General features: G+C 50.8%; 1 protein-coding gene across 1 annotated transcript in view; it reads left to right on the top strand.

Annotated features, from left to right (window-relative positions):
* The window catches only part of NRG2 (neuregulin 2), a 192,686-nt gene that overhangs the window by 146,543 nt on the left and 21,026 nt on the right, over positions 1-25,117 (top strand). The window contains exons 2-4 of the mRNA XM_008056141.2: positions 8,753-8,924; positions 15,156-15,274; positions 23,520-23,640. Of these exons, the coding sequence (XP_008054332.1) occupies positions 8,753-8,924; positions 15,156-15,274; positions 23,520-23,640 (412 nt within the window). The remainder of the gene's footprint in view (positions 1-8,752; positions 8,925-15,155; positions 15,275-23,519; positions 23,641-25,117) is intronic.

Raw genomic sequence — 25,117 nt, 5'->3', positions numbered from 1 at the left:
TTTTCCAGAACTGTCATTTCTACTTTGTCCTTGACCTCTGACCCCAGTCGCTGAAGAGATGATAATGGTCAGAAGCCTTCCATCCCTCCTTCTCTTCTCTTACTCCTTCACTCTAAAATAGAGAGTATGGTTTATAGATGAGTCAACTGAGGCCCAGAGAGGCCAAACTCCTTACCTAAGGGCAGACAGCTGAACAACTGGGAGACTGGGACAAAGACCTAAACTGCTGTGTCCTCAGCTGCCATTCTTTCCTCTGTCCCTGCACTGCTTCCTCTGTGCCAGCTCTAGTGTCTTTAGCCTGTGCCCCAAGCACTGGTAAGAACACAAGGAGACTGAGGTGTCCGTGCTGAGTGCCCCATGCCTACCCCGGCAACTGGAGCCCTGCTCCGTGAACCTGTGCAATCTATCTCCAGACATAGGTGACATTCTCCTCCCTCTCCCATCTCTGTTGTTCATGTACCTGTATCTCAGGCCTGAGCTTGGGTGGTTCACTGCGGCATGACCTGCCTGGCCCTGGGGGCCGAGCATCTCTCCCTGGCCTTGGTAGAGCCCTGAGGCCAGTGTTTCTCTCAGGTTATCTGGTTCCCAGTAGAGGAGCAGGAGCTGGGCATAGGGTTGGCCCTGGTGATCAGGCTAGGCCTATGCATGTTCTGTTCTTGAATTATAGAGTTGGGTATCAGTGGCTGGGTGCTTCTGAATGGACAGTGAAAATTTAAAACAGAAATCATTTCTGTTGGTCTTGGTGCTGCCGAGTTCTGTTTCCTCCTCGTTCCCCCTTTCCCCTCCTTCTTTGCCTACCTTCCTAGCATAGCATCTGCCTCTCTCTTGGGCTCTCATCCACAGTCAGACACTGGGCTCTTCTCTACCTTGCAGCTGAGGTGCCAGGCACCTGGTCTGCTGAGCTGAAAGTGGATCGGCTTATCAGGCCTCAGCTGGCTTTCGCTGGTGCAGGGAAATGGCCCTATTTGAGCCTCTGCTCCCTTCCTAGCTTCCATGAGAGCCCTAAACAGGAGGCAGAGCCCAACCGAGGGCAAGGGCAAGTTGCTTCGTTCAGCACCATATCCCTGGGGACTGTTGGATATGAATATTTGTTGAATGGATGTAAGAAGAGGGCAAGGCAAGCCCAGGCACCAGGCTGGGCCTGGATGGCCAAGAAAATGCGGCTCAGGGAAAGCCAAGTGGCCCAGCAGGGCACACACTCCCTTTGGGAGGCCTGTCCTGTGAGTGTCAAATGGCTCTTCTGCGGGCTGTGGGGAGGATGCCTGACTGCCCATTTCACAGAGCAGGCTTTCTGTGCCACTTAATCAGCTGTGTTTTTAGTTTAGTTTTTTTTTTTCTTTCTTTCTTTCTTTCTCATTTGAACTTGGAGTCTGTAATTAACCTCCAATAGGTTGCAGTCACTTTGTGGGTGGGAAGGGATGGGGAGGGGGCCGGCCCGCAGCCCGCCAGCAGCAGGACAGTGGGAAACTTTGATGCCAGGCCGGCTGGCAGCATTGTCTCCAGATGTTTCCCTGCAAAGGGGACTGCTCAGCCTTAGTCATGCGGTGAGGATCATTAACTCTTTTAAGAGTCCACTGTCCCTGCCCCTTGGGTGCTGGGAGAAAGGCAGCGCCAGGTCCTCCCAGCTGGGCTGCCCGGCCATGTCCTGGGCGTCTGTCTTGCTCTCAGATCTCTGCAGGCTCCACACCCACCGCCCACCAATGAGAGGAATGAGGTCAAGCTGCTGGCAGCAGCGGCACCTCCTGGCCTCAGGGCTGGGATGTGGGAAAGGAGCAGCCCTAGTTGTTGTTGCTGTTGTCACTATCTTTAATGAGGTGCTTTCTGGGGATTACCTGTCAAACAGACACAGGCCCAATGCCCTGGCTTGGCACCAGGTGTTAGGAAGCAGAAACCAGCAGGTACCCCATGACCAAACTTGTGGCAACTGTGGGCATGTGCCCTAAGGTTTTATGGAACTCGTCCTCGAGGGACATCTGTTTGTGGAGACCTGGGTCATCCCTGAGAGACCTTTCTCTTGTTCTTATAAAAAGGCCAAAGAAGACCTCCTCATACTCCCACGCCCCCACTCCATAACTCAAGTCCTGCTGCTTAAGTGAGCATTGTCCCAACAGGAAGGGAACTGGATGAAGTAGCCTCAGGCCTTGCTCCTTCCCAAGGAGTATGGGACCTCAGCAGAGGGGGCTTGGTCTGAGGAGGAGACCTAGGGGAAGGGAGAGCTGCCCAGCACCCAAGGGCCCATCTAGCCCAGCCACTCTTCGTCTACCCCCTCCATCTGCAGGGAGGGAACAGCCACAGGCAGCAGGTGTCGGTGATGGTCATGGGCTTGGTGCTGGGAATTTCCACCCCCTCTTGGGCACTTCGATCTTCCTCTTGCCTTTGCCTAGGGCCTCTCCTTTGTCCAATCTCTATGTGAGAGACCTGTGAGACACCCCTTTCTGTGTGGGGAAATACACACAGCTCTCGGACTGCTGCTCCTCCCTCAGCCACAAAACTGAATTTGTAGAGAAATTCATCACAGTGTTATTACTGTTAGCAGAATGTTGGGAACAACCAAACAAATTCATCTGTACATTGAAATAGTATGCAGCCATTAAAATGATTTAGATATATATTTCTAGACTTGGAAAAATGGTTTTACAATATATTGACTGAGAAAACTAGAATATAAAGCATTTTAGAGAGAAAAGTCTTTCGGGAGATATTTGAAAATGCCTACAGTGGTTTTCTCTCTGGTGGTAATTGAATTGATTTAAATGTGTTTTTCTTTTTCCTTGTATAATTTGTTATAGCAAAAAATGAAATTTCTTATGTAACAAAACAGTAACAGAGGGGGATGGACAAGCTGAACTCATTGTGGGGGCATAGGTGGTTACTGCATATATGGCTAGGTTGTTTCTGTCTGGAACAAAGCACAGAGCCTAGCTCCTAATCAGTACTCAGCAAATCCATGTCAACTGAATGGGAATGAGTACCTGCCAACTGTGTTGCTTCAATTTTTGCTTTGACAGATTCCATCCATCCCAGAAAGCTTGTTCTTCTGCTTTGTTCAGCTCTGACCCTAAGACACTCTCAGGATGTGATACAATGGTTACGCACCAGCATTGCATTCTGGACCCTGGGCTGTAAAAGAGACACAAACAATACCAGACCTAGCTCAGAGAGGGTGTCCATGTGGGGGGTTGAGGCTAGCCCAGTCATGTCTGAGGCCCCATGAGAGCTGTCTCTAGGTGTACAAAATCTGCTGTGTGACTAGTCTCTCAGCCTTGTCCCAAGTGACCCTGGGGGCTGGTACTGGATCTGATGACTGGAAGACACATGGAAGGGCATGACGGTGGCTCAGGATAAGAATGAGCTTAAAAAAAATTAAAAAAGAATGAGCTTAAAATGCAGAATGTAAGATCAGGTCATTCCCCAACTTGTTAGCCTCTAGTGCCTTCCCATCACACCTACAAAACAAATCCAGGGCCATCTTGGGGAGGTCACCCTGGTCCTTGCTGTGGAAAGCCTGGCAGGGCTCTGGGTGCAGGAGTGAGGGTGCAGAAGTCATCTGAGCATTGTTCCAAGACCATCTGGCTTGCTTTCTTCTCTTCCCTCCCACCTGAACTACTGCCACTGTCAGGAACTTTCCTGTTGCAAAAAAAAAAAAAAAAAAAAACACAGCCTACAAAGTTTGCCTCACCCTGGTTTTCAGATCACTGTGAACTAGGATTTCTGTGAGCAGGGACCAAAACTAGATGTTACTAGAGAAGGAGATGTGGCTTTTAGCTTCACAGATGATGCCTGCGAGGAACCGCTAAGATCTATAAAAGAAAGCTCTTTGTAAAGAACGTGGCATGATCTAAATGTATGGTTATTTTTATTTTGTCATCTTTTAGACCAGTACTGTCCAATAGAAATATAATGTAGCCCATATCTGTAATTTAAAATTTTCTAGTATGCATATAAAAAGTTTAAAACAAACAAACATGCAAAACAAATCCGGACTGCTCATCCTGGCTCCCACAGCCCCATGTCACTGGCCCTGCCTAGGCCTCTGAATTAGAGTCGTGCCTCTGATGGCTAGGGTCTGGCCACGTATGCCTCTTTACCCCCATGGACATACCCAGATCATGCCCACATTAGGGCCTTTATCCTACTGCCTATTATAGCCTCATATTCCCTGTTGATTATCGGCTTATTGTCTATCCCCCTCACTAAAATGAAGACTCCCTATAAGCAGGACGTTATCTCTCTGATTTACTACTGTATACCCAAGCAGTGCCTGGCATGATTGAAAGAATTAATGAATGAATTCATTGGGAATGAATGAATGAGAAACAAGGAAATGAGATGGGGCTATTCTAAAGTGAGTGGACTATCAAGAGCCGGCCAGGCAGGGTGACTTTACCTGTAATCCCAGCAGTTTGCGAGAACAAGGCAGGAGGACAGTGTGAGCCCAGGAGTTCAAGACCAGCCTAGGCTACATGGCAAGCCCTTATCTCTAAAAACACAAAAAACTAGCCAGGCTTGCTGGTACACACCTATAGTCCCAGCCACTTGGGATGCTGAAGCTGAAGGATCTCTTGAGTCCAGGAGTTTGAGGCTGCAGTGAGCCAGGATCACATCAATGCACACCAGCCTGGGTGACAGAGTGATACCCCAACTCAAAAAAAAGAAAGAAAGAAAAAGAAATGACTGCTGAGTCAATGGGGTTCTCACTAAATGGAGTGGGCACATTGTGATCTGAAATGTGGTCCATGTTTTCCATTGGTGACAAGGAATGGCTTTGGAGCCCCCAGTTCCTCCGGCCCTCTGATGAGGGGCCGTGCCTGCTATTGTTGGGATCAGTCTCTACATATCACATCCCCTTAGCCCATCACCACCACCAATAAGCAGTAGCTTCGGGCTCCATGCATAGTATTGCACCAGAGCATACGTCAGGAAATAAGATGGTAGAGTAACCACTGCTCCTTCTCCCCCCAACCCCCCAGGTACAACCACCATCCCCACCCTGGCTCGTTGGGAGGGAGGTGGCCTGTGGTGGTAGGGGCAGGGGGTTTCCTTGTCTCAGAATTGCGAGAAAAATAAACACACTCCAAGTGAGGGAAGGGGACACTTTAGAAACTGAGAAGAACTCTCTGTATCCTCAATTTACAAGAAGTGGGAGGAAACTAGTTGGAGATCCCTACATGACCAAGAGGTTAGATCACCAGGTGTCAACCCAACCTTAGAGCAAAGTCACTTGTGCGTATGTGTTCAGTTTGCAGCCAGACATTGAGCTATACACTTCTAATATGTGCGCTTTCCTGACTGTATGTTACATTTCAAAGAAAAGTTAAGAACACACCTGAGGAGCCCTTTAAAACCCACACTCACAGGTTCTGCTTCAGAATGCCTAGGATATGTCTCAGGCATCTACCTAAGCTTTAAAACCTCTCATGTGATTCTTATTAGCATCCAAGGTTAAGGCCTGTAAGGAGTAACTGGGGATTCCAGAGCAGGTGAAGGAAGGAGGAGATGAACAGTGGAAGGAAACTGAAGCAGGACTTCAATCACACTTCGAATACTGAAGTTCCAGAAAGCCCCACAGATTCATAGGTTGATGCATATAAAACTTTGGGTGCTGGCTGGGCTCAGTGGCTCAGCCTGTAATCCCAGGACTTTGTGAGGCTGAGGCGAGTGGATTGCCTGAGCCCACGGGTTCGAGACCAGCCCAGGCAACTTGGTGAGACCTTGTCTCTACAATAAATCAAAACTTAGCTGGGTGTGGTAGCACGTGCCTGTAGTTCCAGCTACTTGAAGACTGAGGCAGAAGAATTACCTGAGCCCAGAAGGTCGACGCTATAGTGGCTGTGAGTGTGCCGCTGTACTCCAGCCTGGGCAACAGAGTGAGACTCCCAACTCAAAAAAAAAAAAAATAGTCAGATTTGAGAAGCAGGTAACCAGGGGAAAAACCATTGTAACAAAGGTTAATAGCCTTAATATTTATAAAAAGCTCTTACAAATCAGTAAGAAGATGAGCACTCCATAGAAAAACAGACTGCGGGCATGAACAGGCAATTCAAAAAGAAGAAATACAATGAGCCAATACACTTATGAAAAATGTTCAGCCTCATCAGTAATCAAATAAATGCAAATTAAAACAACAAAGAGACGTTATCTTTTGCCTAGCTAATTGGCAAAGATTAAAGACATGATAATACCTTGTGGTGGTGAGGGTGTGGAAAAAACAGGCACTGTCATTCACTGGGGGGAGTGCAAATTGGTGCAACCTCTCCAAAGGGCAATTTGGCAATGTGCAAAGCTGAGGAAGATTGCACTCTCTGTGACGTAGCGACTCCACTTTTAGGAAGATCGCCTTAGGAAATAATTGTGAATAATAATAACAATAATAGCTAACCTGTATTAAATGCTCTCTGCGTGCCAGGCTCCACATGCCGTATCTCATTATAATCCTCACAACCATCATCCCATGAGGTAAGAGCTGTTATTTATCAATGTGTTTTACAGCTGAGGAAACTGAAGCACAAAAGAATTAAGTTAATGACCCGAGGACACAAAGCTAACAGGTAGCAAAGCCTGGATTTGAACAAGGCAGTCTGAGCCTAGAGCCATCCTGCCCATACAGTAATATACACTGGATATGTGCAAGGATGTTCCAGCTTGGCACTTGCAGCTTTGCCTCCTTGAGTGGGCCTGTGCCCACCAATACGGTCCCATGCATGGTTACTCCTGACATTTGATTGCTGACTCCTGTTGTTTGTAATGGGGGCAGGCCATGCTAAATGCCCCACAACAGGAATCAATTACATAAATTATGATAGGCAGAAATATTATGTAACCATGAAAAATGATGCTGTAGGACAAAAATGTATGCATGAATACCAGGGTTTTTTTTGTATATGCATGAAATATCTCTGAAAGAATGTCAAAGGAACTGATAAAATTGCTTGCCTTCTAGAAAGATAACTGTGTTGCTATGGTCAGAAGTTAGAGGGAGGCTGGTTTTTAAACCATATACCCGTTTTCACTTCTTGAATTTTGAATCATGTGCCCACATTTTCTATGAAAATATTTAAGTATATACACATATAAGTTATATTATAAAACCTGTTCCACATTATGTCCTTAAAGTGCCACTAAGAATTCCAAGAAAAAAAAGTTTCAAGGCCCTTACTTACTGTATTTACCCACATGTTCTCCAAACCGGTTTGTTCATGGAAGCCTCTTCTCAAGTAATATCTGTTTTCATCTCTCCAGACACACTTGTCTTATAGAATTCAGTTTGGGAAATACTAGTATTAATATTTAACACCCAGGTGAAAGGGTTACATTGTTTCATTAAATGGAAGAAACATGTTACTGGCACTGATCCCATGTTTAAAAAATGGAGAATGTGTGTGTGTGTGTGTGTGTGTGTGTGTGTGTGTGTGTGTGCGCGCGCGCATGTGTGCGCGTGTGTGTGTGTGTGTGTGTGTGTGTGTGTGTGTGTGTGTGTGTGTTGATGAGTACTGGGATAAGGGATGGTTTTGCTTTCTTCTTTTTTTTTTTTTTACCTGCCTGTATTTCTTAATTTTCAAAAATGAACAAAATTATTTCACAAGAATCTGTGTAAACCTGTGTAATCCTTTCTTCCTGTGCCCTGCACTCCACTGTACTAATAAGTAACTGCAAGCCAGGCCCTCTTATCTGCCTTTCTGCAGAGCTGGCTCTGGCCCATCACGAGAGCTTTGAGCTGCCAAGGAAAGGACCAATGACCTAGACAGGGCCTGTCAGTCCCCAGACAACTCCCTGGCTCCAGCAGACCCTTCCTTCTGCTACTGGAAGGATTTTAGCCATCTCTCAGGAGAGATGAGGCTTCAAAAACAGACCCCAGCCTACTACCAGCCTGACACATTGCAGATCCTGACACCTGGGCTTTGGTCCCAGCTCCGTGGCTGCCTTGCTATATGGCTTTGGTCAAGTTTCTTAACCTCTCAGGGTCTCATCTTCACCATCAATGTCAGTATGACACTTGCCTCACAGGACTCAGGGTCCAAATGAGAGCATGCATGAAGAGATTGTATGTCCTGTAAAGGGCTATACCAATGGAAATTATTATGCACTCCAGCAGAGAGCACTGGCTTGCCCTTCCTGAGAACAGAACACTTTTTCTTTTCTTTCTTTCTTTCTTTCTTTTTTTTTTTTTGGAGTTGAGGAAAGGAATAAGGAGGTAAAGTATGGGATGCTGGGGCATATGGAAACAGAATGGTGTTTAAGAAAAATGGGGGAAAGCCTCTCAGCTTGGCATTTGCAGCTTTGCCTCCATGAGTGGGCCTGTGCCCACCAGTATAGCCCCATGCATGGTTCCTCTTGACATTTGATCAAGAACACTGAAGCCAAGGAGATCTAGGCTTGAATCCCAGTTCCATCACCTTATCTTAGGAAAGTGGCTTAACCATCTGAGTCTCAGTTTCCCCATCCATAAATGGGTTTATTCACCACTGTGAACTCATGGGGTTATTGTGAAGGTTTCATTGGCTAATGTAAAACTCCTAGTACCATTCCAGGTATGTAAGAAATACTCCATAAGCAATAGCTACATTGATGTCATCACAGACTCTGTAAATGCTTGTTGAATTACACTAGGAAATGACACTAGGCAGGATGGCTCCCAGGCTTACCCCTTCCTTCCCCAATTCCAGCCCAAGGACAGTGGTCCTTACCCTCCACGACTCAGACTTGGCACTGCCCCCACCACCACCACGCTTACCTACATCCTTGTACTCCACAGCCACCCGGCCCAAGCTGAAGAAGATGAAGAGCCAGACGGGACAGGTGGGTGAGAAGCAATCGCTGAAGTGCGAGGCCGCAGCCGGTAACCCCCAGCCCTCCTATCGTTGGTTCAAGGATGGCAAGGAGCTCAACCGCAGTCGGGACATTCGCATCAAGTATGGCAACGGCAGGTGAGCAGCGTCTGGCCTGCCCTCCATCCAGCCAGTTTGCCCTTCCTTCTGAGAAGGAGGATCCGGAGCTGGACAGAGTTCATGGAACCAGTCCTAGCCCCTCTCCACACTCCCCTACTTGCCATCCCAGCCTTCTCCCTGCAGCTCTGCGCCCCTCTGGTTACATGGGCCCAGGGCCTTTGGACAAGAATTAAGCAGTGAACATCTCTGAATAGTTGAAAGCAATTTGATTGTCAAGGTCAGTTTTACTGAGGGAGGTGCCAGCTTGTCCCTAAAACTTCTCAAAAGACTTACTCTGGTATCATTTGGCAATCTGTGGTAAAATACCCTGACATCAAGATGCCTCTAGGAGGTCACACATGGTGGGCTGGCTTCTCAGCTTAGTGAGCTGTCACCTGTCAGAGAGCTAAGAAAGGGGAAAAAGAGCAATACTTGATTGGTGTTGGGGCAATCTGTACCTCAGGCAGTTTCCCTCATGACATGAGAATTGTCTTTATTTGAACCAATGCTCCGGGGAAGTGAGCCAGAAGCTCCCTGAGTCTCCAGGCTGTGGGAAATGGCCTCTCTTCCATCTTGGTTGGTCACCCAGGAGGTTTCAGGCACCAGAGAAGCCAAGAGTCCAAGGGCAGCCCACCACTCTTCTCCTGCCTCTCAAGGACAAGCAAGGGGAAAAGCTCCTGCCTGCCAGCTAAACAGATGTTCTGTCTGATCTCTACGGTTGGCTCTGGGGACCAGGCGGACTTTCTTCTCTGGCTGAGGAGCCCTCAGTCTTTTCTGCCTGCTCCAGAGTGGCTTCCGACCATTCCCTTCCTTCCTGTCATTTTCCTCCTCATCCCTCACAGACTGTAAACGTGGATGATATTAGAGAACACCCAGCCTACCCACAACAGAAAGGGACAGAAAGAGGGCTGGGCTGGGCTGGACTGCTCCTGGTTTGCTGTGTGGCCCTGGTTGTACACGGCCTGCCTCTGAGCCTTGTCTCTGGGACCTGTGAAGGAGGCTGTTGGAGTCAGGGGACTGGGAGCTACGTCCAGCTCCCTGACTCTCCTTCCAAGAGTGGGGAGCACAGACAGAACTGGTTACCCCAGAAAGTGGTCCAGGTGGAAAACTGAAAGTAAGTAAGAAAGGATTTGGTTTAGATCCAAGACTTGTGGCTGAAAGGTGCTGTTTCCTAAGGAAACTGCGGTGGCAAGAGGACCCCAGGGGGTAGGGGGTGTTCCTGTGTGTCGCCAGTCTATAGCATCCACAAGAAATTCAGGGTGCCCACCTGGCTCACCTTCTGATGCCATGCCACCCCTTCCCAATACTCTGCCAAGACAGACTCCAAGCTGGAGAGAACAAACAGGCTTCTTGAAACTGAAGCCATTGGGGCCCGTCTCCCTCCTGTCTTCTCTTTCTAGAAGATGGCCTCTCCCCTACTTCACTGAGATAACAGAAGTCAGGAGAGAGTGCTCCCCCTGCCAAACACATTCACAACCTGCCCATCTCCTCCCCACCCCCACCCTCCCGCACACTCCTGCTCACACACAAACACACACACACCCTCGGAGTGCCACCAACTCACTCCTTTCTCGGGTAACTCTAGCTTTCTCTCCCTACCAACAAACCCACGCCCATGGTTTTTCTTCTGAAATGCTCTCCCTACACGCTGCTGTCACCCCGTCCTCCTCAAGCTGCTGGCCCATCTCTCTTCTTCCCTCTACCGCCGTGCAAGTTGCAGAGGCACTCAGCTTCTTGCCCACTGACTCCACACCCTCACCCTCCACTCGCTCTGTCCCGCTGGAATCTGTCTTTTCAATGCACCCCCAGCTCTCCATGGCTGCAGCCCTTGAGAAGCCCCAGGGACCTCTGAGCTCCCTGGTTCCATGCCTCCCAGCAGCCTTGGCATGGGACCACCAGCTCCCCTAGCCCTGTTGGTGCTCCTCCTGGTTCTCCTGTGAGTCTGGCCACTTTCTCTTAGTTGCCATCAATGCTGGAATCTCCTGAGCTTTGGACCTCACCTTTCCTTCTTCCCTCACCCCCGTGGGTAATTTCACCCTCTCCCATTGCTTTAGGTATCTGAGACTCCAAGCCTCCATCTCCAGGAGGAAGTGGCTTTTTTGCCAAGTTCAACCCCATGTTGCTAGGGAAACTCTAGATATCGCCCCTGAGATACCCCATAGACATTTCTGATTCAAAGTGACCCAGCTGATCCCTCTCTGCCCTCTCTAGCCCTTCCGCCCCCTCCTGTGTTCCCCATTCCCCTGTGGCACAACCAGACTCCCTGCTGTTTGACACCTATGTCCTTTCCATCCCTCCAGGTGGAAACAAGTCTCTAGAAGGAGGTACTCTTTTCCCTGCTCTGCACATTTCTTATCTGGTCTACCTGCTTTCAGCTTCTCTTCCTCCTCTGTCCCACTCTTGCCCCGTCCCCACTTTTTCTGGACTTTGGGTCCCTTTGCAAATTTGTTTCTGTATCTCTAGCATATCTGTACTGAATATCAGCTGTGTACCAGGCACTCTGCAAGAGGTTTAGCACACACCAGTGAACAAAACAGACATGGTCCCTACCTTCAGGAGTCTCTAGTCTAGCTTCTAGTATAAAATCTGGTGGAAGCCTCAGCTCTTTCTTCAGAAAAAAAATGTGACTTATGTACCAAGTTTGCTTGTGATTCTAGAAGTCCATGGAGTCACTGACCCCTGTGGCTGCCTGATGAGGGTGATCTTTCTAACATGAACACATATCCAATCGCCCATGCATGACTTGACAGATCTTGAGAGCTGACTGTACGCCAGGTACAGCCTTGGGGCTCTTCCGACTCCTCTTCCTGGCCTACAAGTCAGTGCCCAGCTGTTCCCCTACACCTCTGCACTCCTGACCTCTGGTCCTTCCTTTCATGGCCCTGGACTTGGGCCTAGGCTATTCCTTGCCTGGCAGCTCCACTCCCCTATTGTCCCTGGCAAAGGTCTCCAAGGCCCAGCTTTTATGTTGTTTCTCTGAGACACCTTCCCCTCCGGGGCTCTCATTGTCTCCTCCTATGGTGCCTTAGATATGGCTTCCTTGTGTTGTACAGGGATCTATCTCTCCTTCTAGCATGAGACAGCCTCAAAGGCTGGGTCCCCACAACTCTGCACCCCCTTCTCTGCTATAAGGCCTGGAAGATGGCTCTACATTCGGTGCCAAATTAAGAATCTTGCAGGACTAGCCCTGCCCTCCTGCAGGGTCCCATGGTACTGGACAGGAGGTACTTTGAATTTTCCTAGTCACCTAAACAAGTCACTGTCCTAATTAAGCCTCAGTTTTACCTGGCAAATGGATTACCCAGTCCAGAAACGGCCTGGTCAGGTCTTCTCCTCCTGGGTATTTTGAATCCCTGAGAGTCTGAAGTGTACTCCTTGCCCCTACCTTTCAGGGCCCTGCCCTGCTTACTGCATCCTGAAACCCTTGTTCCACCTGTCCTGCCTCTGGGCGAGCCATGATGGGAAACTTCTGACTTCCTATGAGACCCAGGTGCCCTCAGAGTGACTCAGAGAGGACGCCACATCCACATACTGCCCACCCTCCCATTATCCACACCTCACCAGGCACAGGGGCAAGAGCAGGAGTTTCCTTTCTGGCAGTGTCTTCTCTGTCCTCCATACCCACACAGCAGCTAGGTCCCACCCAGGCCACACTGTTTCCGGGTGTCTCTGTTGGCCTGCAGAGATTCCCCTCCTCAATGGGTGCTGTCAGTCTCCATGCTTGCACACAGAGACATCTCAACCAAGCCTTCCTGTGCCGGGAGAAAACTGTCCCCCTCAAGCCCTGGGCACAGGGCCCTCCCCAGCAGAACCACATGTTCCCTTATTTATGAAGGGCAGGCTGGAACAGGCCCCTTGAGCAAGCAGGGGAGGTAGGCACTAAGGAAAATGTGGAGGACACAGCCGCCCAGATCCTGTCCCTGCCAGTGCAGAGAGCTGTCTGGGGAGGGAGGGGAGGGGTGACCATTGCAGGGCAGACCTGGGTCAGTGCATGACGGGGGCACCATACTGAGCACAGCATCTAGCCTGCCAGGAAGGTGGGAGAGTTCCGCATCCCTAGAATGTGGCGAGTCCAGCTACTTCAGGGCCCAAGAGCCCATAGACCCCCTCCACCCACTCCCACAGCTCTAACCCAGGGGCTCGTGCCTCTCTGGGGCCTGCTTGCCAGATACCATCAAATAACTGGTGACTCAAGACACCTGCAGCCAGCAAGCCTCGGCTGTTGCTCCTGTCCCCTGGCCTCTCTCTTCTTCCTCCCCAGGAAGGGTTCTCCCCAAAGCCTCCCCTCCACAGGTCTCACACACTTGCATGTGGAAAGCCCTTCCTCCACTTGCATGTGGAGAGCCAGCTCGTATCCCTTTGAGTTGACAGTGAGCCTGGCTCCTCCTTATCCTGCCATATACGATGTTATGTAAGAGAGGCTCCTTTGAATTTAGCTGGGGGTGATAAGAATGTCTGGCTCTGAGTCCCCTATACATTGACCCCATGGCCCTCAGGTGACCCTCCTGCCCTGCTCCTCCTGTGCACAGGGAAGTGAGAGAAGACTTGTCCTGTAAAAGCTGAGTTTTGTGGCATCTAATTAGGCCAGGGCAGGGAAGGAGACAGAGGGGCCTCCAGGGCTCTGTTTAACGAAGGAACAAACTTTAATTGACAGAAGAAGGTTGTGGGCAGGCACCAGGCCAAGGAGACGGAGACTAGCTTAGGCCAGGAAGGGTATGGTATGGTCAAGCAGCTATTACCACAACATCAGCAAGGATATTGTCACAGCAGTCGAGTCTATTGACAAGACAACCTTCTATCACCCTTATTTGGGAAATCTTGGAGTGAGAATGTTGGGAAAGAGGTTTACCCTCATCAGCAAAGACAGAGACCAGGTGGGGATTGTGGGTCAGTTTGCATCTCCTCAACCCCTGGACCAGCCTTTCTGCTCACCTCCCCTTGTCCTCCTCACCCTGACAACTTCATGGCTCAGCTTCACATCCCTGAGGCTCAGGGCAATGGCAGCTATGCTGCCCTCCCTCATATTCCCCTACCCCTCCAACCCACCACACGTAGTCTGGGAATCTGGTTTTTTCATTCAGCACTAAAAAGAGGAAGAGATTACATCATGTAAAGAAATGTTCATGTTACTTCTTGCTTCCCTCAGGGGTTCTGGGCTTTATCCAGAACTCATGCTGCCCCAGGAGAGCACTGGGGGGGCACAGAGTGGGGTGGGAGCTATGAGCAAACCTTTGCAGGACCTAAGCACCCTGAGGTAGGTGCGAGGAAACTCTGAGGAGGAAGGAGAGGTTTGGCTGGGACTTCAGAAGGAAAAGGGGAATGAGGGCCAGGTGCCCTGAGGTCACAATACCTGGGGGTCCTGCCCAGACCTGGCCCTACAACTCTCAGCATGCAGGGACTGGGTGCAAAGCTTCAAGGCCACAAGCCCCACTTCAGGTTCCCAGAGATAGTCTATGTCCTTACCTGGGGCGGCTCCTGGTCTGCCTCTGCTTTTGCCCTGCTGGGTGCCCTTGGGCAAATCAGGAAGCCCCTCTAGTGCTTAGTCTTCTCACCAGTAAGAAGAGAACACCCAGGTTAACCAAGTCCAGGATCTTTTTGTTCCCTAGGGTATACAACCTCCTGGCACACAGTAAAGGTGCTCAGCAAACATTTGCTGAATGAATGAATGAATTAAAAAAGCCCCCTGGAGAGACCACAGGGTGCCCCATAGTGGCAGGGCTGATTTGAAAGCAGGGGAATGCCATGGGTTTGAACTAGGAGTTTGAGCACAGTTGCCATGGGAACCTGTCAGCACAGCAGCTCTCCCAGGTACTTGGGAGCAGTCCTGGCATACCCAGAATGACAGGCTGCCACTTCTGAGGGAAGGCTGAGGCCGCTGGAAATGGGGGAGGTAGCTATGTGTCTTCCAAGGGGCCTGGCCTTCTCCTCTAGAAAAACGTTACAAAGAAGGTACAGCCTTAGAAAAGAAGATGTGAGGAACCGTAGATTTAGAACATGTGAGTAGCCACTAGTCCCACTCTTTGTTGTCCTGAGGGCCTGGGTCTCCCTGCAGCTGCAGGGCTGAGTGTTCCCTCTAGACCCCAGAAATGGCTGGGCTGAGGGAGTCTACTTGCCACATAACCTGTACAGCCACTGCAGCTCTGTGGGGAGAGGTGACCACTGGGTGACTGCTGGGGAGCCACAGACAGCCTTGGCTCACGCCTCTCCCCCTCTTATCCCCTCCCTAACCAGAAAGAACTCACGACTACAGTTCAACAAGGTGAAGGTGGAGGACGCTGGGGAGTACGTCTGCGAGGCCGAGAACATCCTGGGGAAGGACACTGTCCGGGGCCGGCTTTACGTCAACAGCGGTAGGTGGGCTCCCAGTGAAGGGAAGGGTCTTCAAGGGCCATGGCAGGGTGGGCCAGCTGCCCCCAGCCCTCGGGCCCGCACATGATCCATCTTGCTCTCAACTCCCCTCCCTCCCGCTGCTGCCATATCAAGCCCAAGATCTCGGCCGATTCAGAGAAATGCAGTCGAAGCATAAATGTTTAGCTTTGTTATCTGGACCTGGAAGAGCCGCCAGCTCTCATTTTAAATACCCTGAAAACTAAATATTTTGAAATCAAGAAGTGGGGGCGGGGGGGAAGGATATTTTTAGAAGGCAATTATAGGAGGCAGGGCTGCCAGGAGCAGGGCTTGGGGAGAGGCAGGCCCGTGGCGTGTGCACGCTGACTGCCTGTTGCCTCTGCTTTGCTGGGCACCTGAGCACAGGTGGCCATCTCCACTGGCCATGGGTGGGCAACTTGAGTGCATGGAGCCCCTGGGAACAGCCTTTGTTCGGGGAGGGCAGATCCCTTCCCCAACGGTCAGCCTCTCTCCTTGAAGACTTGCAAGGTCAGGACCTCACGGCACCTCTTAGCTGTTCGTTTCAACAGTGGCAGATACAGCTTCCGAGCAGAGGCCACCTTCCTGCTGGGCTGTCCTCTCAGGCCCTGGTTCTTTCCTTTGACTGGGAAGTCTCCTGTCCTCTCTGCCAGTGCTGCTTGTCCTCTGGTAGTGCCTTCTCCACTCTAACCCGAGTACTTCAAATCCTCCCAGGCTGAGTGTTCCATTTGGGGTTCACTTCCAGTCCTGCCCCTGTCAGGGAATCTAATCCTGTGTGTGTCATCTCCTGCCTGCATTTCCACCACATAGCCTTCCAGAACTCCCTAGGCCCAGGATAGTCTAAAAGAGAATGTGTAACACTCCCTACCCCGTGCCCCTCAGATGAAAACCTAGCTCAAGCTCTCTCTGCCTATGTTAGGGAGGGATACCCCTGTCCTCCTAGTGTCTTGGGCTCCTTAGTCTCCCTGTGACTAATAAGTCTGAGTCTCCATGGCCTGGTGTGTCTTCTTTCTGGATCTTTCTCATATCTGTCCCTTCTGCTTCAACTACACCTTAAGGTAACCTGGCTCAGGTTTTGTTCCTACTCTCCTGAACCAGAGCAATGGCCTCTTAAGGCACTTTTATCCTGTCAGGTCCCCCACCCCATAGAAACACAGAACAAGGTACTGTTGGACGAATCTCACCAATCTGGCCCAAACAATCTTTCCAACCTGACTGCAGTCCATCCCCTCTCCATCCCATTCTTACCCATCCTCCCATGACCTCGCCTCCAGGCAGCCTTTCTCCTGACCATCCCACCTCACTGCAGCTGGGGCTCTACTCCTGGGCCACTCCCAGCTAGGGCCCCACTCCTGGGCCAGTTGTTAGCCAACTACCGTCTGGTGGCATCCCTTGAATTCCACCCTTAGGTCAATCTTCAACTCTCATACTGTTGCTGAACTTTCTCTATGGGTATGGAATAGTGAGCCTTGGAGGTAGGGAGGACAGGAAGTTTGTCTTCTCCTGGGAGTTACAAAAGTAGCCACCATTTATTAAACCAGGCTCCACATTACCTCATGAATCCTGCCTCAAGTTCAGAATATATTTTATGAAGTATGAGAAGCTCAGAGAAGTTAAATATCTTGCCCAAAGTCGAGCAGCTAGTTAGTGAAAGAGCTGTACAATGTAAAAGTCATTAGCCTTCGAGCTCCATGGGGCTGTGTCTAGCCTGCTTACCACTCTAGCCTCAGCCTAGCATAGTACCCGGCTCACAGTGGATACCTAATAACTATTATACAAAAGAACTTTATAGCCTCCTATGTGGCCTAACCTGGGCATGGGAGCGGTGGAGGAAGCTGAGCCCCCACTTCTCTCAACCTGCCCCAGGCTTGGGAAAGTGGGCTGTCCTGGGGTCTAGCTCCTGCCACCTCTGCCAGAGTGGGCAGACATTCTCAGATTCACTTTGGACTTGGGGCTTTCTGTTTTATCAGCCAAGATTTTCTTGTTTAGAACTGATTTAAACCTATCTTAGGGAATTTCTTTATTGGCTTCTAAAACTGGAAAGTACAGAGGTAAACTGGCCCTAGACATGACAGAGTTCAAGAACTCAGAGGAGGGCTCCAAGAACTCAGAGGCTAGGTCAAGACACTTCCTCCAACTGTGTTTTGGCCTCATTATTTACTACTGTAAACTGGGCTGCTCCCATGTTTGGAAAATAGAGTAGGAAGAAGAGGCCTTGGCACTTAGGGAGCGCCAGGTCTACGTCATCCCAGCCTGCTAGACAGAGAAAAGAGGTAGCTTTGTCTCTGAGTGCATGCATGCAATCACGGGGGTTTCCGATTGACCCTGCTTAGGCCCTGTGCCCTACTTGGCCTGCCCACTATGCTCAGGAGGGTGGGGTACCATCTCTGTCAGGTCTTTCAGTGTATGTGCAAAGGGGCTACTGAGAGGCAGAGTACTGTGAGTCATGGCCTTGCCAGAATGCTACAGAAAACCACTTCCCTAGAGGGTGCTGTCAGCAGAGAAAGAGGGAGAGGCTGCCACGCAGAAAACCTCAGGAGTTCTCTCTCTCCTGCACAAGGCATGGGCCTGGAAAAGGTGGTGAAGCCACAGTCCCGCCCCACACACGGGCTTCTGTCAGCCCTCAGCAGGCCATGCTCTGATCAGTCTGGGAACCAAACGGTGGAGCATTGGGCTGGGCATGGAGGGCATATCTGGAATCCCAGCCTCCTACAGTGTTCTTGCCTCTTGTCCCTCGAGCCTGGCAGGAGAGTGGCAGGGCAGAGCAGTGGAAAGAGCTCAGAGATATGGTCTCATCCCAGCTCTATGTCCTGCGGCCAGCAAGTTATTCCACTTCCCTGGTCTTTAGTTTTCTCACTGTGGGACTGTGCTAGGTGATCTGTAAGCTTCTTCACCTTAAATTCTGGTATTCTGAGTTTGATGTTGAGGATGACCAACACAACGATACGTGCTACTCACCTCTTCTGCTGCCCTGTGCAGGCTATGGCAGGCAAGAGCCTAACCTTGATGTGGGGAGCTGAACAGGGCCACCACAGGGTACCAGGAGGCCCATGCCAGGGATGTTTTCCCAGGCAGAGATGCCCAAGCTCCTTGTTTACCCACAGAATCCAGGAGACCTGCAGCAACCACACCCTGGGGAGGAGGTGGAAGGCAGGTAGCAGTGTCTGCCCCCTCTGACTCATCCTGAGGTGGGTTGGGTTGGCCTGCCTGGGCCCCAGGGAAGCCAGGGCTATAGGATGGTACAGCCAGAAGAGGGCATGGGAGGGCCATCAAGGAAAGGCCGGTTGCTCAAAGGCATCCCTATGACTTTTAGACGGCTACAGCTTTGTCCAGGTGGAGCCCAGTTCTCCTTCCACAAATCGGGGCAGACGTCCTTGCAGTCACAGCTCTGCTAGTTCACAAGAGGCTTCCTGCCCCCCTGAGCTGGCTGAGAGCAGGAGGTGGAAGAGGAATCAGCAGAAAGTTTCTGGTGTTTATAACACAGCAGACACCTTGGTCCAGCCCACTTCTGAGTTAGAGAAACCAGCTACCTCCTCCCAGGTGAAAGGGAACCTGGGAATGACCCAAGGTAGCTGTGCCAATTCCAGGATGTCAGGCTTTGCTCCAGAGGGGTGTCACAGGCCCATGGAAGCCCTGGAGAGACCTGTGGGCCTGTCTCTTACCTGGGACTTTAAAAGGCTAGAGGTTTACAACATACACATGCACACATATGCACTCTCTATCATGCATTCAGCAAGTGCTTATTCAGCAAGACCTTGCTCTGAGCTCTGGGTCGTCACAGTCTTGACCCCCAACAGTCTCCCAAATGGCGGGAAGCTGAAATCTGAACTCAACAGTGTCTGCCTTTTCTAACAGACTGAGAGGAAGGATAGGCCACTTTGCCTAAGGGGAAGGGGACTACCACAAAGTGGGGAAGGGAGTCTTGATGGATGAAGAGCCACTTGATCTGAGCCCGGTTTCATGAGCAAGGGCAGAAAGCAGTCGCAGTAGCCGCAGAGGGAAACACCCTGCACATGCCAGCTCCCAACCAGGTCCGCGCTCACGATCAACACACACCAAGACGCTAATGGCTGATGAAGGCTTCTTGGCTTTACTCCTCCCAGGCATTTTTTATATTAATTTTTTGAGATATAATTCACATACCATGAAATTTGCCCTTTTAAAGTATATGGTTTTTAGGATATTCACTAAGTTGTATAACCATTGCCACTAACTTCAGGGCATTTTATCACCCCAAGAAGAAACCCCGCACCCATTAGCAGTCATTTCCCGTTCCTCCCTCCCTCCAGCCCCTGGCAACCACTCATCTACTTTCTGTCTCTATGGATTTACTTATTCTGAACATTTCATATAAATAGAAGCAAATAATATGTGGCCTTTTGTGTCTGGCTTCTACTTACATAATGTTTTCAGATTCATCCGTGTTATGGCATGTGTCAGTTCTTCATTCCTTTTTATGCTGAATAACATTCCACTGTATGAATAGAGCACATTTTATTTATGCATTCATCAGTTTGGATTGTTGGGTCATTTGGATTTTTTCTACATCTTGGCTGTTATGCATAATGCTGTTATGGACACTCGTGTACAATTTTTTGTATAAATGTAGGTTTTCAATCTCTTAGGGATAGACCTATGAGTGGAATTTCTGGGGCACATGATAATTCTGTGTTTAATTTTTTTTTAGGAACTCCTGTTTTCCGAAGCAGCTACACTATTTCACATCCCCAACAGCAATGCTTGAGGGTACCAATGTCTCCACATCCTCACCACCACTTGTTATTATCTCCTTTATTCTGACCATCCTAGTGACTGTGACCTGAACGGTCATTAGGTTTTTTCCCTGGTAATCTTTCAGGAGTATTTGCATTTAATAAGAAAGAATGTTTTAATCTACATATCTTCAGTCAAGGATACCAGACTAGCCCCTGTGGAGGTAGCAGAAGGCACTTTTCTCCAAAGAATGAGATATTTATTTGCTCATTCATTCAGTAAATATTTGCTAAGGATCTATTGTGTGCCAGATACGGTGCTTCACATTGGGGTTCAGTGGTAAACATGGCAGACGGCTCCCTACCCTACTGGAGCTTACATTCTAGAGAAGGGACTAGGCCTTAGACAGCTAACAATAGCACATGTTGCATGAGTACTTTAGAAAAAGTGCCACAAGAAGAAGTATGTGAAGCTAAGAAAAGGAATAAGGGAAGAGTCTGACCAGCTTGAGAAGTCCAGAGACCCTGCTATTTTGGGAGAGCTGGACGGGAGAGTACCTGGCTTGTGAGAGGAGCAGGGCTAAGACCAGTGTAGTCTGAACATACTGAAGAGAGGGATGGGAGATGACGGAGGAGATGTGGTAAGACCCCAATTAGAGCTGCAGAGAAGACAGGGGGCTTTTTTCTGAGTGCAAATGGAGAGCTTCGATAATAGAAATGATTGATGCAGTTTACACATTTTAAAGACCACTGTGGCTGTTGTGAAGTTAAAAAGCTAGAGACAAAGGCAAGAGTACAGGCAACCAGTGCGGGGCTCATTGTAGTCATCCAAGAAAGAGACAGCTGTGGCGTGGACTAGGGAAGGAAGTAGGGAGACATGGTTGGAATCTCCTAAGGAAGTAGAAATGGCACCCTTGGTGACAGATGGCTGTGGGGAATCAAAGATGCCTTCTAGGTCTTTGGTTTGTGCCATTTGGTGACTACGATAGGGAGAATGGGGAAGAAGGTGGTTGGGTAAATGCCTGGGAGCCCGGTTTTGGACATGATGAGTTTGTGCTGTGAGCCATCCAAGTAGAGGAGTCAAAGGAGCAGCCTGACTCTCCAACTTAGAGTCCAGATGTAGCCTTCACCTCTACAAGCACAGGAGAACACAGTGAGGAAATACAGATACACTGACAAGATAGCGTAGATGTCTTGCCTTGGAACCCATGTGTACTAGAACAGTGTAGCTACACAGCAGCGTGAGAGCACCTCTTTCCTATGCAGAGCTGGGCTGTAGTGACTTGGGAAAGCTCTGCCATTACAAGAGGAGTGGCCTTTCTAAGGTGAGAAGGTCTGTGGTCACTATTCTCCTCACACTCTCTGTGGCTAATCACCTCACTGTCCTCCCTTTTTGCCTTCTGGGGCTCCAGCCTAATCCCCATGTTGATGGTGCTGGCGGCCCGGGCTCAGTGCACCTGCCTAGGGAGGCCCCATGTTTCTTCAGGAGTTGCCCTTGGCCTCACAAGACCTCGATGAGCACAGACATATGTGTGTGACGAGCCCAAGAGTGCAGCTATGGTCCCTGCCACCCCAGCATTCCCCCTGCTGTCCACTGCTCACTCAGCTGGGGGGAGACAATGAGACCACAACAATGGGGAGTCTCCACTACTCATGACTGCAGCAGGCACCAAGTCTGGGCCGAGATTCCTCTGGCTGAGCCATAGCCCACAGGGGGACCCGAGCCTGTGTCCCTCACTTTGCTTGCATTTGTCTACTTATATCATTCCTGGCACTGAGGTGTTCTTCCATGAGGCACTAGACAGCTGGCAAGAATACACAACGGATGTCAGAAGCCCCGGGCTCTGTTGCAACACATGTTGTGACTCTGGACAGATGGGCCCTTTGCCACCTTCTCTTTCCTCCTCCTTTGAAATGTAAATGAAGGGCAGGACAACCGCTAGGGTCCTCGAGATTTACAAGTCCCAGGCGTGGTCACCTCAGCCTTTTCTCTTCTCTGTCCGTTTCTCAGCACCCTGGGTCTCACTGACCCAGAAGTGGGGCAGACATCAGTGGGAGACCTCCTCCGCCAGCCAGCCAGCACATGGGCTTCAGCTGGGTCTGGGGTTGAGCTAGGAGGGAGACCTTGGCAGGGGCAGGGCTCCAGGATGCCAGCTCAGCAGCAGGCATGATGTGGATGGGAAGGCAGAGCTGGCCCTGCCCGCTGGGTTTTATCAGTGCGTTCCACAGACATATACAGAGGCAGAGCTATGTATACACTCCCAGTCCCCCACGCTCCATCTGTCTCCCCACATGTCTAAACACTGAGGGCGCCAAGTGCCTGCCCTCTCCTCCTCCTCTCACGCCCCCCCCATTGCTGAGGGGAGTGATGGAGACTCAATACCCTTGAGGAAACAAGGCTAGCTGAGGTAGAATGGGCCACCTCGGTCAGGAGGCCACTGCTGGGCTGGGTGGGAGCAAGAGGCCCTCAGAGCCCCCAGAGAGCTGAAGGGGAGCAGGAACACATTTCTGGCTGCCCGGTCTGGATACAGCCCAGAGTGTTGTCTTACGGATGAAAACTGACATCGGGGCAAGAATGTTCACTTGAAACCAGCTTTCTCAGTGCCATCCCCTGATGGGGAACGGAGCTTTAGTTATGTTCATTTCTCAAACGCATCTGACCCATCAGATGCGCAGCCTGGGCTCTCAGCCTCAAGGCCCAGTCCTGTTCTCCCAGGTTCCACATCCCAGGTGCCACCAGCCCTCTCTCCTCCCAAATAACCTGAAGCCCATGATTTATAGCCTGGGCTGTCCACAGCCAGGAGGCTCTCTCCAGGGGCAACAGCAGACTCGGTGGGGGAGAAGGGTGCTGCCTGGGATGGGGAAGCATGGAGGAGACTCTGGATGCTTATGACAGGGCATCGTGGCCTTAGTAGCATTCCTGGGAGGCTTGGAGCCAGCCCATCCCCAGGAGAAAGGGGGGTATCCCCCATGCTCATCATATCTCCAGATGCTAAAAAATAACAGTGTACAAAAGGTGCCATTTCCCACAGAACCAGCTCCTTCCAGCCACTGCCTGGCTCACCGTGAGATGCTGAGCAGGGCAGATGTGTGTAGGTGTCTCCTCCCAGCACCAACTCATTGTTCCCCACATTAGATGTCAGCATCTCATCCTTTTACAGGGAGCCCCCCAAAAGGATAGGCAGAGAAGGGGAGAGGTGGGCCCTTATTTCAGCAGAGGAAGCAGTTTCTGCTATCTTCTCATCCCTCCCCCCTAAGTATCCTCCTGGCCTTTGGAAGTTTTCCCAGAGCTTGGGTGCAGGATCCCACTGGGCAGATAGGCCGAGCTCATGATGGCCTCTTGCTTGCCTTGTTGGCAACGGGGAGGGACCTCTAGACCGTTCCTCCATAGTCACTCCTGCAGTCTCTGGTGATCTTCCAGTTTTGAGATGGGACATGAAGGACCATGAAGGAGGTGATTCTTGGGACCTGGAGGTGGTCTCAGTGGGTCACTGGCATGTGTCTCTCCTACCCCCAGTGAGCACCACTCTGTCATCCTGGTCGGGGCATGCCCGGAAGTGCAACGAGACAGCCAAGTCCTATTGTGTCAATGGAGGTGTCTGCTACTACATCGAAGGCATCAACCAGCTCTCCTGCAAGTAAGTGACCAGTGAGGGTGGGCATGGGGCAAGAGTAGGGTAGGAGATGCTGGGGCAGAAGTGGAGGGCTCCAGGAGAAGCAGGCTGCAAGCCACTGACAAGGGGTCCCCAAGGGATATAGACAGGGAGGTTTGCCCCACTTCCTAGCTTTTCCTGGGATATAAGGAGATGTAAGCTCTAAGGGATACAGGAGCTTCTGCAGGCCCAGTTTCCCAGGCCCCTACCCGCCCCATCTCCTGATGTCCACCCTTTCACCAACACCTCTTAGGGGAATGGGGATGCTAGTCTATGCCTTGGGCACTGGGCACTGGGTTCTCTCTCTCTCTCTCTCTCTCTCTCTCTCTCTCTCTCTCTCTCTCTCTCTCTCTCTCTCTTTCTCTCTCCCCCTCCCCCCTCCCTCTATCTCCCCTCCTCCCATCCTCTTTCTCTCTCTCTCTCTTTCCCTCTTTCTCTTTCTCTCTCTCTGTCTCTGTGTCTCTCTCTCTCTCTCTCTCTCTCCCCCTCCTTACTTCCCTTCCCATCTCTCAGCAACTCTCCAAACTTTGTTCTTGATGAATATGTCCCAGACTATGTCTTCCCCAGCAGTGAGGAGCCCAGCAGGGTCAGGCAGAGCATAGGTTCCAGGGCCCTCTGCTCCTGTAGTCTTGCGAGCAGAAGAGCATCTGCCCAGGACCCAGTACTGACCTCAGGATCTGGCTGCTCTTCCTGCCTTGCAGGACTCCATTGTCCACATATGCCCTGGGTGCTGCCTGCACCTCTTCAGTCCCAGTCCCCTCTCCATGGGGGCAGGGAACCAGCAAGGATACCACTCTGGGTATGACCCGATGGAGGCCAAGGTGGAGGGGAGGCTCAAGTCGGGGCCTCTCTGTCTCCCCAAGGGCCAGAACCTGCTCACCAGCCAGGCAAGGTGGCCCCAGCAGGAACTCAAGAAGTTCGGAACCACCTACTCCCATAGCAAACAATGCAGGCAGGAGCAAGCAGTCAGGGAGGGCTTATTCAGGTCCAGCCAGATCTTCTGGACAATGGGGCCCACAGTGCCCCCTGGACAGATCCTCTGGTGGGTGTGTGGGCAAAGGATGGGAGCTTGGCAAGGGCAGCACAGGCTCTGGCCAGATCTTGGGAGGGAGCTGGGAGGAGGGGGGAGGGATAGTTAACAAGTTTGGTTTTTCAAAGCAGCCCAAGCCTAGGGCCCTGGCAAGGTGCTAAAGCAGTCCCATTCCCATTGCATCTGGGCAAAGCCCCCACCCCAGGTCTTGATGGAGATTCAGAGGGAGATGTCTGACCTCTTCCACAGCCAAGGTCAGACTCAGCACTTCTCAGCCGTCCTGCCTCTGGCCTCCCGCTTCAGATCTGCCTCCTTCTCCCTGCTATAGCCTTTCCCGGGAATGTGAACCTGGTGAAGAGGCCAAGACTTTGAAAGACAGCCAGGGGCTGGGCCCTCCTTCATGGTCACCTCAGTACTGGGCAGCTTGGCCTG

This window comes from Carlito syrichta, unplaced genomic scaffold (assembly GCF_000164805.1).
Source record: "Carlito syrichta isolate Samal-C Ts95f unplaced genomic scaffold, Tarsius_syrichta-2.0.1 Scaffold302231, whole genome shotgun sequence".
NCBI lineage: Eukaryota > Metazoa > Chordata > Mammalia > Primates > Tarsiidae > Carlito > Carlito syrichta.
Note: the sequence above shows the minus strand (reverse complement) of the source record. Positions and strands in the feature narration are given on the sequence as shown.